The sequence below is a fragment of the Macrobrachium rosenbergii genome, chromosome 35 (genome assembly GCF_040412425.1).
Source record: "Macrobrachium rosenbergii isolate ZJJX-2024 chromosome 35, ASM4041242v1, whole genome shotgun sequence".
Classification (NCBI taxonomy): Eukaryota; Metazoa; Arthropoda; class Malacostraca; order Decapoda; family Palaemonidae; genus Macrobrachium; species Macrobrachium rosenbergii.
This window is the reverse complement of record NC_089775.1, coordinates 7,299,870-7,315,296: the sequence shown is the minus strand read 5'-3', so window position 1 is coordinate 7,315,296 and position 15,427 is coordinate 7,299,870. Positions and strand designations below refer to the sequence as shown.

The window sequence follows — 15,427 nt, the reverse complement described above, 5'->3', positions numbered from 1 at the left end:
TCTTCTTTGCTCTTCTTCTTCATCTCCATGTCTGTGGAAGTTGCTGCTGATGCAACCAACAATAATATTATTAATAGTAAGGATAATAATTTTTAATATTATTATCTCTATTGTTGCTCTAACGAATATCCTCCCTCTTTCCCTTGACAGCTTGAGTCCTTGATGCAAGGGTCTCCTTCTCCTTCTTCCTTCTCTTCCCCTCCAAGGGCGTTCCTGGATCTAGCTTATGAATCCACCCACCTTGGGAAGGTCATCATCAAGGTCTTTGAGAACTGCATGAAGGGTCTCAACTTCCTGTACATGTGTGCAGGAGGGATAGGACCCTCTTATGACAACTCTCAGGTCTCTGCTGTGAGTAGTCATCTTTTTGGAGGTGACTATATCGCCATGGGGTGCTTAGGAGAACGCACACCAAATCAAGCAGTGTTGTCATCGAGGGAGGACTGGGAGAGGGAGATGGAGGTGAAAACCCATAAATTAATGCCATGGGAGGCGGGAGATGTGAGGGGACTCCTCTCATATGAAGAAGCTTCACAGTTTTGGATCGTCACCAGAGATGATCCCAGTTACGAATCTGGATATTGCTTCGGGAAGGTGGAGGAGGGACTGAATGTCCTGAACGATGCCATCTTGAAGTATCCAGACCGTACGAAAATCAAAGTGGCCCGATGTGGCCTCATTCTGTGATTCTTACCCCTCCAAATGAAGTCAACGTTGAGTTTGATCTTAACTCTCATAATAATCATAAAATTATCATTCTCAAATAAAGATGTTCTGAGTGCTATGCGAGTTTCATTTCACCAGCTTATTATTATTATTATTATTATTATTATTATTATTATTATTATTATTATTATTATTATTATTATTATTTCTTGATGAATTATGTCTCTCTCTCTCTCTCTCTCTCTCTCTCTCTCTCTCTCTCTCTCTCTCTGCCTTTCAAAACACAAACTATTGTTTTACAAGAACAAATGTTGGTGGGGTTGAACAGCCAAGAAAGCAAGAGACTGATTCTATGAAGGTCAGAAACCACTAGATATAAAGTCATTTCCTTGACCTTAACCTTTTGCTACCCATTCTCATGTGGGTGGACTGGTGGGTGGTAGGTAGGCAGGGAGTGATGATTCCTGGGCCTAGCAAAGCGAGCCAAGTACAGCAACACCACTCAGCCATTGCTTCTTCTTCTTCTTCTTCTTCTTCTTCTTCTTCTTCTTCTTCTTCTTCTTCTTCTTCTTCTTCTTCTTCACACGCTTTGCCTGATTGCACCTTCCAAAAGTGGGTCTTATGTAATAAGTGTCTGTGTGTCCTTCATTCCTTCCTTCCTGCATTCCTTCCTTCCTTCCTTCCTTCCTGCTTACCTTCCTTCCTTTATTCCTTCCTTCCTTCCTGCTTACCTTCCTTCCTTTATTCCTTCCTTCCTGCTTACCTTCCTTTATTCCTTCCTGCATACCTTCCTTCCTTTATTCCTTCCTTCCTGCTTACCTTCCTTTATTCCTTCCTTCCTGCTTACCTTCCTTTATTCCTTCCTTTCTTCCTTCCTGCATTCCTTCCTTCCTTCCTTCCTCCCTTCCTTCCTTCATTCCTTCCTTCCTTCCTTCCTTCAGGTTGTTATGGATGAAGGAGGAAGAGTCCCAAAGCAAAATATCCTTTTGTGTCTCCTTATCCCAAGAGATATTTCATACTTGCCAGGTAACAGTGCAAGAAACTACCTTTGGGTAAGCAGAGACCGGCTGATTACTTGGGAGAAGCAGTGGCATGGAGGAGAGGGGAGGAGGAGGAGGAGGAAGAGGAGAAGGCTCACATGAAAGTGAAGGAAAGTTCCTCAAGAGAAGAAGAAGGCAAAAATAAAAGTCAACTAAACCCTTGATTATTGACCAATCAATCAACCTATCAATCAATCATTCAGGAAGGAAGGAAGGAAGGACCGACCCTTCTCAACCCACAAGAAGACCAAGCGACAATGAGGAATTTGGCACATTCTGACACCCTTGCCTTTCCAAGAGCAACTAATACCTCGTCAAGAGGGGGGACTTGGTGCCCTGTGGGTTTCCAAGCTAAGTCTTCTCTTTCTCTCTCTTTCTTTCTTTCTTTCATTCTTTATTTCTTTCTCTCTTTCTTTCTTTCATAGATCAGTCATTTCATCCTCCCCTTTCATCCTCATCCTTGTGTGGTTTTATCTGTGTGACTGAGTGTCAGCACTGGGCGTCTATCCCATGTCCTGAAGGTGCTAAGATTTAGACCTCCTCAAATGTCTAGAAGCAGCCATGCATTCAAGTCCCTATTCTCCTTCCTCTTCTTTTTCTTCTTCTCCTTCTTCTTCTTCCCTTCTTCTTCTTCTTCCCCTCGAGGGCAACCACCTGACTATCCAACACCCTGCCGCCTGCACCTAAACCATCTCTGTCTGTGTACAAACAGAACAGACAGTCTTCGCTCCACCCTTCACAGAGACCATAATAATAATATCTATTTATTTATTTATGGTACAGAAGAGTCTGTGCTCACTGGCTGTTGGATGACGGCTTCAGAAAGGACACCCACCATCACTGCTGAACAAGATCTATTAAAAGATACTACGAGACTTGCGTTCATTTTCTCTATATAGAAAGGTCAGTGTGTCACCAGTAAACTAATATTTCTGCCCAAAACCTGTCAGCATTAACCAATAGGGAATAACTCTTGGTATTATCTATAAAGTCTAGTTATTTAATGAGTGACGTCATAGGTAAGGCCCAACTATGACGTCACTCCAGCTTTCTTTGAAAAAAGTATTGTACTTATATTTGTGTTTACTTTAGAATTATTGATATTGTAAATCATAATATTCTAAACATATTATTTTAAAACATTACTAATTTGTACCTCAGATATGGATAAAAATCATAAATCTATACGAGGAACTCTGATAAATGAACTCTGGCAACACACAAAACCTGGATTTTCCGGGAAGATGAATCTTGGTCATATTTCCTAAATAAAATGTCACCAAACGTTTGGTTTGAATCTCAAATTAAAGTTTTTATGAAATATATCATTAATTGTATTCTTTTATGTTATGTTTATATTGAAGTTTTTACCCAAGAATATTTATATAAGACTATATTTTTTTATAAAAATTCTATATTGGATTTATATAAACTCAAAATAGTTTCATTTAAAATGTATTTGAAAGTTATTGCATTGGGAACATGAACTGGAAGTTTTGGCGTTGTGGTTCACAAGATTTCTTGAATTTCAGTTGGTTTACTTTCACCTCCTCTGCCATTTCCCTGATAATTTATGTTTGGCTGTGACGCATTATCCAGAATAGTTTTTCGAGAGAGAGAGAGAGAGAGAGAGAGAGAGAGAGAGAGAGAGAGAGAGAGAGAGAGAGAGAGAGAGAGTTCTACTTGAGGAATTAATGACAAATAATAGCATGGAAAAACACTGACTGCATTTATTAAATTTTTGGTGCCAGGAATTTTTAATAGAATCTATGAAATTGTTGCAGTGTTCTTTAATAGGCTATAGCCAGGCCCAAGTAATAATGATGATAATATCCCTACAGATATATAACTACACTGAAAATGACACAGAAGTTCCTGCCAGTCTTTGAGTTCATGAACGGTTACTCTCCCTGAGACTGAATGGGATTTCAGTAAGAGTCTTTATGAAAACACAAGAGACGTTCAACACTGAGCCTGTCCCATCTGTGCCCCTCTCAGTGATATTGTGGTTGAGGTTACTGTAGGCTTTGTGCTAAAAGGCAGCTCTGACCCAACTTAGTTGTCTTGAATATGGGGATTAGGGCAGGCATAGTTGCAATATGCACAAGGTACTCCTCTTTGGGGACTGTAGCAAATTGAGGTCAATTCTGTATTTTAACTGTAGTGTCAGAAGTGTATCGCAGTACAAAGAAAACAAATGAATGCAAATACCACAGTAAAGGAGAATGCAAATGTTTGTGTGCTGAATGCTAATTGTAAATCTTACCTTTGCTTCTTTTGCACAAATATCAAAAACATGTAACAGCATTACAAACAGTGGATAAATGGAAAACTTCATAGATTTTATATGAGTCATAAGTGAGATGCCTCACTGTACCTACAGTTTTTTTTTATTTTATACAGTTCAAGAACTGTAACTTCTGTCTGTTACAGTTCACATTTCTGTAATATTGTCCGGTTGGCATGCCTTTCTAGTGCGGGGAATTAAGTGTACAAAACCATGTCCTAATTAATTGTATAGGGTAAAGGAAGAGGTGAATATTAGGCCGTTTCTTGAGTTATTTTAAATAGCCAAGTTTGATGGGGCAGAAAATATTGCAGTGTTGTCTAATCTGTCCTAAGAAAAGAGCTAAAAGCAGTTGATCCGTTTTGGTTATAGGCTGCCATATAAGTGTTTTGCTTTCTACAAAATGTGTTGTCTTGTAGAGGGCTACAACTTGTGATATGTTTCAATACATCCATTAAATCTAGGTCGAAAATTTAGCAAGAAATATTAGGCTCCTAGACTTATGTGACCCCCATTGGCATTGAATGTGTGATCTTAAGGAGGGCACTGGGGGAAATATACTCTTTCTCGCCTCAGGGCATTGAACCCATAGATACTTGCTTTTGTATATTTTTGTTGAATAAACTAGAGGCCTTTGCCTGCAGTTTTGGACATGAATTCAAACTGGAGGTTAGGTGAGTTTCTTGCGTGAATTCTCTCTTGGTAAATGATGTATCCCCAAAATACTTTAATTTTCTAGTATGCTGGTAGTCACATTTTCTCAATTCAGAAAAGGCTGTGTCATATTTCCTATACTCAAAAAGGCACGTCTGATATTACATTTTTCTACAAACAAAAATGCCTGTATGTTACATTTTCTATATTGAAAAAGTCCTGTCTGTTGAATTATATTGTATATTTAAAAATTTTTGTCCATTATATTATTTTCTATATTAAAAAGGTCTGTCTTGTGTATTATCTATATTCAAAAAGGTCTATCATAATATTTTCTGTTTTGTAAAATGTCTGTTTGTTTTGATATTTTCTATATAAAAAAGGCCTATGTTACATGTTCTATATTCATAAAGGCCTCTTTAATATATTCTGTATTCTATAAAAGGCCTCTTTAATATATTCTGTATTCTATAAAAGGCCTTTTACAAGTGCAGGATACAAACAGCAATTTTGGAATGCTTTTACTGAGGAACATTACAATGTCTTCCGTTATGCTCTAAATGAAAAAAAGGCTTTTCTGCCTTTTTTTACTCTGTAAAAAGACCTTTCATAATTTTGGTCAGAAAGCCTTTTACAAATGTTAAAAACAGAGAACAGTAATTGTGGAATACTTTTAAAAGAGAAACAGTACACAATTTTTGGGTGCTTTTGCTGAGAAACATAACATCTTGTTGTTTGTCTAACAATTACTTTCTGTTTTTCAGGTCAGAAGCTCAAGACATCTAAGCAAGCGGATGGGATATGGAAATGAAGCCTCAAGAACTCTCTAAATCAGGCCTGGGCAGGAAGTGATGCCCTCTGTGTCCACAGCTTTCCACTGGCCTGTCTACTGATGTCTACTTTTAGGACATGTGGACCACTTACTGTCTACTTTTATGACATTTGGACTGTGTCCTAAATCGGTCTGCCTTTCTGCTACAGAAGCCTCAGATTATAATTCACAGATGTATCATCCAGGGAGAACTTCTTGGACGCAACCAGGGTGCAAATGTAGCCCAGGTATATAATACAGGTTACTTTTGGCCATTAGTGGATTCAAGTTTTTTTTGGCTATTAGTGGTTTCATTGTAATAATTGTGATGAAATTGTTTATAATTGCTTGTATATATACTTCATTTACGAGCATAAATTTGCATTTACAAGCATAAATTTAATTTGACGATAATACTGCTAAAATGCTATTTTCATTTCAATTGCGTAACTCATGCTTTTACTTTGCTTTATAATATATTGCATTTTGATTTACATTATAGTAGCCTACTGCGCTTGTGTTTGAAAATTAAAAATACTTTTCCTTGAATTCTTTCAGTTTCTTGTTGCTGGTGAAGTGGCAGAGGAGATGAAGGCACTGGTAAAGCCCAACAGTTATATATATGGCTGTCCACCGATCTTGGTGGACACCCTATCACACCAGTGTAGTGTTACAAGAAGTCTAGGCAGTAACTACTTTGATTCTTCAGTGGCAGTTTACAAGTGACTGGAGGCCTCTTTTACTTAGATGTTCTCTCCAGGATTTTTGACACATGTATTGTAACAGGGGTCTTATATATAGTACAAACTGCTAAGCAGTAAGAAACTTGCAAGCTTGCAATTTACTGTATAAATGGATTTATTGCAAAAAATGTGTATAGTTTTTATTTACTGTAAAATTCACGTAGTTACATGAACCTGTAGATGCAACTTCTATAACAGCTTGTGGTGTGCAGACATACACTTTATTTCCCATTATACCATTCCAGGGTTGTGGTTGCGTTGTGTAGACCTTGCTTCAGGTGCAAAAACTGCTGTGTATCAGTTTTTCCCAGAATGCAGCAGTCAAAACCTGTAGAGAGAAAGATTAAAAAATTATAGAAACTATGTAAAGATTTTTACTTAAAGAATTATAGAAACTCTATCAAGATTCTTTACTTAAAAAGTAATAGAAACTATATCAAGATTTTTAACTTAAGTTCAAGGTATAGGCAACACAAGGTTTTATATAATGCACTGCTCATATGTAATTTGATTTTTATCAAAACATTGGCCCCTTACAAATTTACTGTTTCGCTGCCCTGTGACCAAACAATATTTACCTGTCTGTGCGCCAGTTGAACCGCTCTCACAGTGCACTGAAAATGCATTCTGCTTTCATAAGGCCTCTCCAGGCACAGTCTGAAGGGACCTCTCCTCTCCTCCACGATATGGAAAGTATTCGTTGTGTCCAAAATTCCCTGCTGCCATGCTGTAGCAGCCTTTTAAGCTGCTACAACATCTAACATCACTGCATTGACTACCGTGGGCAGAATGACCCAGCCTTGTTTAGTTTCAGAGAGTTGGTTGAAGAAATCATCTTTGCAACCTCTTTCCACACCTCTGGGGTCCTTTCTCAATGGTGGGGCCTCATCGAGGTACTCTAAACTCATCGATCTCGCTGGTGGTGTTGTGTTACTCTGAAATAAAAAAAAATTGTGTATCAGGTCTTTTTTTTTATACAGAATGGTAGTGAAGTACAGATATCCCATCACTGAAAGCAATTTCTGATCTTGACTATACTACCCATCTACTGAATCGGCCTCATCCATTATACTGCAAGAAGCAGAACAAAATCTAAATCCCTTACTTCAAGAACTATATGAAAATTGATTACCAAAAATTAAGAAAATTCAAAGTTTCATAGCTTATTTGACCACTCATGTTTAGCTGATCTTAACAGTACTATGTTTGCCGCTTTGTACATTTCTAGCAAAAAATCTAGTTATCTGGAACTCTAGCAAACTAGCTTCCTTTCCTTATGTAAAATCCTGCCAAACAAGTCTGAACTGCGTACCTGTATTTGTGTGGAATATGCAGCATTCAAGAACTTCCAGCAATTATTCAACAATATAAGATTAGAGTTCTCTTATTCTTGAAAGTATTCTAGACTCCACAACTCTAGAAATCAGCCTCTTGAACCTTTCAATCCAGATGTGAATAAGTTTCTGACAGCAATAAATAATATCCCTTCACATGATAACCTGCTGAAAAATGTTTTGATTAGTAACTGGCAATTATATTTCAACTCTGTCAGTCCTGAACTGTAGAATTCTTAATTAACACAAAATTGTGCATTTGTATAATAATCACTTAATAACCATTTAGTTATTTTGAAAGGTTTCTTCTTACTGAATTTGAACGAAAATGTTCCCTTCATACTTAGCTCATCACAGGTAGTATTCTGTAATACAGTATACAGTCTTATACATATGAAAGGAAAATAGTCTCTTGCACAACTAATATTTGTACACACCTATTACTATTGTTGCAGCCTACTTCCAGTCTTATTGCTTGGCACTTTGCATCACCTATCATGTTTGTATAGTCACCTTTCTATCATATTTTAACACATTCTTAAACAGACTTGACAGTCAAGGAAACTAATGGTTATAGGCCAGTGACTCCTTGTTTATACATATATAGTTTATAGGCCAATTTCACTTGATGTTTATAAATAGGTTATAGACCAATTTCGCTTGAAGCCTATATAGTTTATCTTGACAAAACCAAACTTAAATTGGGACAACGAAGATTGATCAGATTATTCAGACCCAAGACACCCACCACCCCTGACTAATACAACTATACATCCTAGGGTCCCTTCACATAGCAAAATCTATCCTAAGCTGGATAAGGTACTTTACCTTCAAGCCACATTTGGGTCATTCATCCTAGGCTGAGCTAACCTTACCTTGTGATGTTGCATACTAATACTTACAAAATTTTTCCTTACCTTAAATTAAACTAGGTTGAGAAGACTGGGCATTTCTGATGAGTAGTGATAAGGTTAGTCCTAACGGAAGATTTTGAATGAAGACTCATTTGGCTAGATTCCCAAAACTTGCTGAGTTTGTTCCATACAGTCGCTTCTATAATACTGTAAATCCATATTCCAGCTGAAGTATCAGGATTCAGAATCCTCAGATTGGAGAATAATCCTGAAAAACGATTCAACTTTGAATATCTGATATCCTAATTGGTGACGCACTTGATGTGATCAATTTGATGAAGCGACAATTCTCAAGGCGTATATCAGCAGGTGCTGAAAATAAACTAAGTTTACTGTAGGAAGCTAGAGAGATCAGCTCGGAATGGTTGAAATCATTTCGATTTTTAGACTGCAACAGCCCCAAAATCTAGTTGACAATATTTAGCTTCCTATTAGACGGTCCCATTTATGTTGACGACATAACCTAGTCATAAAATTATGTCATTATATACTAATACAATTTAATTTTTCTGACAAAACATTTTGACAAAGCTTTTATATATCAGATTCTCACTGACTACAGTAATATGGGGTACAGCTACAGCAGAGATATATTTTGAGTAGTAGTTTGATGAGAGAGAGAGAGAGAGAGAGAGAGAGAGAGAGAGAGAGAGAGAGAGAGAGAGAGAGAGAGAGAGAGAGAGAGCTTCCATGCCTGGGTGAAAGTACATGAAATTAAAGGCCCATGAAGAATAAGCAAATAGTCCATATAACTCGTGTACTAGTACTACAATGGCCACATCATAAACATCAATCAGTGAGGGTGGCAGCACCACCACCGAGAGGGGTTTCCCCAGGTGAGAGTTGACAGGACCAAAGCAGAACAAAGTCTTGCAAAGTCGAATGCTCTGGTCAAGACTCTCTTGCAATTTCAAAGGCCACTGTGAGAGTTCTTCTTAGGAGTTTTAAACGCACGTGAAAAGCACTGCAAGAGTGAGTCTAACCAAAAAGAGGGCTACTGACCCAGTCTCAAAGAAGGTCTTCTTCCTGGCTAAACAATGACCATCAACTGTCAAGAATTGCGTAGACAGAGCGTCGCGTCGGTCTGTACATATAAAAGACAGGGGTGCCAAGAGAAGGGTGCTAATACCTCTGCTCTATAGAAACTCCAGGCAGAGCTGCTCCTATCTGCAACACTGTTGTAGCAGTCAGGGGTAAGAACCAGACGGTTAAGCTAGACGCTTGACCGGCTTTAAGCCAGATGTTGAAGAGAATAGCTCAGCTTAATACCATATAATTCAACCTGCTTTAAAGAGCGCTTTAATGTATGATGGAAAATTATATATAAAAGGTCATCTTTCAAATGTTCCTTTGCAGCTTCAACGCTAGCAACCAGTTTGAGTGAAGCACGCAGGACAGTGGACGTACAGACAGACAGACAGAGACTGGAGGAAAAACTAGCACTTGCATGTGAAGATCTCTGGTGAGTGGCTGTCAAGATCCTTGAGGAAAACAATCTTATCATCCAAAATCCCATCAATCACAAATTATGGATATAAAATCTTCGGCCAGACTGCCGATTCACTTCATGCTGTGCAATTATCACGTCAAAAGTTCAGGAGAAGATGCAATACATTACTACCCTTCAACAATTCTCATTGTATTTTAATCTTTTACTTAATTTTACTTAATTTATTTTTCCTCTTCTAATATATGATCTCCTTTTCTTTCTGTATTTCTAAGTACCTTCAGTTACTTCTATCAAATGAACACTGCAATATTCTTGGAAAGGAGCACCTCCGTGCGATCTCTACAGAACGGCCAACGAACGTTATTACATAATAATAACTCTCACGCTAACAGCAGGAAATTTCAGTGCTGAAGCGGCACAAATTCAGAAGTAGTGTTTCCACAGCTTGAGACATTTAAGGCAGTTTTCAGTTTCACGCTAAAAAAATAATAGGACCAGTTATTATTATTATATGCAGTTCTTGGGGACAAGACCACTTTATTGCACGATCTACACAGAAAACTTATAATCCAGCGTGCCAGTGGACTTCACTAAGCGGAGAGAGAGAGAGAGAGAGAGAGAGAGAGAGAGAGAGAGAGAGAGAGAGAGAGAGAGAGAGCATTTGTACACTGCGCACCAAGACTCTACAACAAAATACCGCCTGAAGTGAAGAGCACACTTGGAGAAAGCAAATTTAAAAAGGAACTAAAGGCTCTCCTATTCTGCAGGAGCTATGATATTGACGAGAAAACATAAACGATATTTATAAAATATACCGCCAGAGGGGGAATCATCCCTGTGGAGGGCTGTCCATAAAACCAAACAAAGTGAAACAAAGTGAACTAGTCCGAATTTGGTGGAAAACAACTCCCCCAATCGCCCCCCCCCCACCACGAAAATATTCACTTTTAACGGACAGACAAAAATTGCGCCCCTAATACGTTGCAACAACAGGTTACGTAAAACGTTAAAATCAATGAATTATATGAATATGCAGTTAACCCATATCAAATACAGGAAACTGATGCACTGCAACAAATGAATGTATTTGAGAAATACATTTTAAAATGCGTAAAAATTGTGAGCCAGTTAGTACTTTGACCAAGTAGGCTTAAGTATTATACATGCCATGTATTTATTACATTCATTGCTGTGAATTGTACTCGATACCTTGTTCCCCATCTATGTATGTTAATGCATTAATTTTGAAACAATATTGATAGTATGTATGTATATGTATATATATATATATATATATATATATATATATATATATATATATATATATATATGTATATTATATATATGTATATATATACATACGAGTATATATATATTATATATATATATATATATGTGTATATGTATATATATATATATATATATATATATACATATAATATACTATATATATAGTATATATATATAATATATATATATATATATATATATATATATATATATATATATAGTATATATATATATATATATATATATATATATATATATATATATGACTATTTATCACATCACCGTGATTCATATACAATCAGAAAGCTACAAACGTCCTTTAATATCCAATTCACTCTACACTATATTTTCATATATGTTACCGAAGGGGAATTTTTAGTGATAATAAGTCCACCGTCCCGTGGGGATCGAACCAGCGACGGACGAGGAATCAGGACTACAGTGACACACTAACCAGTGTGGCCGACTGGTTATGTGTCACTGTAGTCCTGATTCCTCGTCCGTCGCTGGTTCGATCCCACGGGACGGTGGACTTATTATCACCTAAAATTCTCTTCGGTAACATATATGAAAATATATTACTTGAGGTAGAGTGAATTGATATTAAAGGACGTTTGTAGCTTTCTGATTATATATATATATATATATATATATATATATATATATATATATATATATATATATATATATATATATATATATATATATATATATATATATATATATATACACACACACACACACACACACACACACACACATATATATATATATATATATATATATATATATATATATATATATATATATATATATATATATATATATATATATATTTATATACACACACACACACACACACACACACACATATATATATATATATATATATATATATATATATATATATATACTATCAATATTGTTTCAAAATTAATGCATTAGCATACATAGAAGGGGAACAAGGTATTGAGTACAATTCATAGCAATGAATGTAATGAATGCATATATATACATATTTTTTTTTTATCACACCGTGATTTATGTACAATCATAAAGCTACAAATGTCGCTTAATATCAAATCCACGCTACCTCGGGAATATCCCCAATGGGGAATTATCACCGAAGGGGAATTTATAAGTGATAAATGGACGGGCACTGCCAGTCTCGATCCCACGACACAGATGCGCATCCAGCAACTCCAGTCGACGTTACCACTGAGCTAAGTACAATTTCCCCGCTCTCGACGGGTAAATAAAGTACACCAGTCTCGGTATTGATTCTTACCTCTCTTGATAGCCATAGGCTAGGTCACCGCAGACAGCCGGCTTAGAATTACCCAGCTTGCTTACAGACTGAGAGATGACTCGAGTTACGAATTGACCAAATTGATTCAGCAGATACTTGGCCGCTGATTACTCATGTCCCCCAGAATGACAAACTGCAAAGAAACCTCACTTTTCGTGGATTTCCACCACTGGAATTTTGCCTCTATTCTTCAATAATTGAGCTGGAATTGGAAAGTAAAACTTAGGCCAAGAGATAGGACCAAAGAGGTCATTTAGCTCTTTAGATAATGCTGAAACAATTGTTAGAGGAGGGTTGAGGAAAGTAAGATGGAAGAAAGGGAATGTGAACAGAAGTACAGTCAAGGGAATGAAAGGGGTTGCAGCTCGGGGTCATGAAAGGGAGACTGTATAGAACCTTAAAGTAACGCCTACAATGCACTGTGTGAGGTACCTGATGGCACTACCCCATACAATGATTCTTGGATAATGATGCTATGAAACTGCACCTGTCACACTCTTCAATTGAGGGATTCGGAGCACAAGAAACCGAGATCGTTGGACATAACCCGAGATAGAAAAATCTGAGCGACCTGCTCTGTGCTGTTCACAGAGCTCAGATGTCCACATCAGCTGAGCCTCTGACTCTCTTTCAGCACCTTGGTAAAATTAGGCTGAAATCTTGGAAAAGTTCCAAATTTCTCAATTCAGTGCCCAAAATACCCTTTCCCTTACATTTTCCAGACTTTCAGTGGTTTTTCAAACCTCCAAAATAGAAAAAAATATATACCCTGAGAACATGAGAAAAACCAACTTACCCAAGTCCTTACTTTGTCTTTCTTGAGCACCTGTGTATATATAATAAACACAGCCACTCATCACCTTTAGATTTAGAACTTTAGACCTACACTGAGCCTTCCTTCCACTGTCAGGGGAAGAATGGCTTCGGCCAATCAGAGGCCTCCAACGTACACAGCGTTTCTATCGTCCTCTCCCATTGGCTGAAAGCTTCGGTTTTGGGGCAAAGCGTCTTCGTAAACGATCTCCCATTGGCTGGTGGAATAAGAACAGATTGGCAGGAGATATTTCTGTGGAAACCACTCGCCATCGATATCTAACGTGAATAAATAAATAAATATATACAAGTGTGCGTGTGTGTTTCCGAGCGTCTGTCACTTCAGACAATCGAATTGTTGATTTCCAGTGACTTCAATCACAATTGGTCCCTTCGTAACTTTGTCTGTGTTTTTAGGTGTTTATATGATTAAGGAACTTAGCGTGGACCACTGGATTTGGCCTTACCAACCTTACCACGAACTGAGAGAGAGAGAGAGAGAGAGAGAGAGAGAGAACTTTACCACGAATTCAGAGAGAGAGGATCCTCCTTCCTCCCTCCCCCCCCTTCTCTCTCTCTGTTTGATAAGGGTTTGAAGATTCTAAATAATCGTAAAATTGTTCGCAAAATGTGGTTATGATTGCTGATTTATGTCAGGATAATAGAGAGAGATTGATTGGTGGCTACTAAAACTTCCGTCACAACGAGAGAGAGAGAGAGAGAGAGAGAGAGAGAGAGAGAGAGAGAGAGAGAGAGAGAGAGAGAGATTGCTGACACATTTCACATACGAGATAAGGTTTTAATGCTAAGACGTAATTCGATGTTGTTTGATGGAAGGACCGTAAGAAAAAGTTAGGGCTTGATAAGTGTTGGAAGAGGCCAGTAGCTTTACACAGCATCGAAGTAATCGTAGAGTTGTTCTTAAAATGTGGTTATGATTGCTGATTTGTGTCGGGATGAGAGAGAGAGAGAGAGAGAGAGAGAGAGAGAGAGAGAGAGAGAGAGAGAGAGAGAGAGAGGCCCTGTACCGCTAGTTTCAGAACTGAATTTCCCTTATCTGAAATAATTTTCCGTCTACTTACCACATTAAAGTAAAAGTGTCGAAACTTTCCATTCCAAAATACAGGTGTCCAAAGCTTCTTATGGCGACTTAATTGTTAGTACAGATTTCCACTTCCTCAATTCGGTCAGGCCCACCAGCACCTGACGATGCATTCCGGCAACCATTTCATGACCGAGACACTCGATTCAACTCTCTAAGCTCAGATGTCTTTGGTAATAACGTTTCTACTGCTTTTGCAAATGACGCTGTCATTTCAAATCACCGCAAAATCATTCGATTACATAACACCCACAATTCTTCGTGGGGTTTTCATTTGATAGATGTTATTCTCGGACACAAAGGTAACCGAAGATTCTCACTACAAAGTTAAAGTTGGCGGGAATAAGATGTATTGACATCCTGATGTTCATTAATGAACATTGCCGAGTTTTATCCTGAGGCTGAGATGTTTCCTAACATCTGATGCATTTACACTTTGCCTCTAACTACACTTTTTGTGAAGCACAAAATCTACGCGTCTTTCCTGGCCGATGACCTTACTCTCTACTTGGCATGAGAGAGAGAGAGAGAGAGAGAGAGAGAGAGAGAGAGAGAGAGAGAGAGAGAGAGAGAGAGAGAGAGAGAAACAAAGAGGCAGGAAATCTTTGAAACTTGACAGAGAATTCTATGTGAAACACCAAATCATATTCAAAAATTCAATACCTAAACATTTTATGGGCTCTGAATCACATAAAATTAAGTATTGATGAAGCCTATACCTTAAAAAATTTAGAATTTACTGTAGAATTAAAATATTCTTGGGAGATTTTGTCAAGTCTTCTTGTAAAATCATTCCAAGACGTCACTGAATGGGAAACGGGATTAAAATAGCATTGAATTCGTCACATTTATTCAACTTGGGATTAAATCCATAGTAAATATGTATTAAATCATATTTTTAGTCATATACATGCATCAGAACTGCACCATTTGAAAGATTTACTTCAAATAATGAATTTAAATGTAAATGGCCGTATCTTGTAAATATGTAGACTATTATCCATGATTTAAAGT

General features: G+C 37.4%; 1 protein-coding gene and 1 long non-coding RNA gene across 2 annotated transcripts in view; one reads left to right on the top strand and one right to left on the bottom strand.

Annotated features, from left to right (window-relative positions):
• LOC136856441 (E3 ubiquitin-protein ligase TRIM50-like) overlaps positions 1-782 on the top strand; it is a 43,747-nt gene extending 42,965 nt beyond the window's left edge. The window contains exon 4 of the mRNA XM_067134321.1: positions 151-782. Within this exon, the coding sequence (XP_066990422.1) occupies positions 151-687 (537 nt within the window). The 3' untranslated portion in view covers positions 688-782. The remainder of the gene's footprint in view (positions 1-150) is intronic.
• Positions 783-6,398: 5,616 nt separating this feature from the next.
• On the bottom strand, positions 6,399-8,428 carry LOC136856442 (uncharacterized). Its single transcript, XR_010858332.1, has 3 exons — positions 7,514-8,428; positions 6,780-7,136; positions 6,399-6,529 (listed from the first exon to the last, which is right to left on the bottom strand). It is a non-coding gene; the product is annotated as an uncharacterized lncRNA (long non-coding RNA).
• Positions 8,429-15,427: the final 6,999 nt, after the last annotated feature.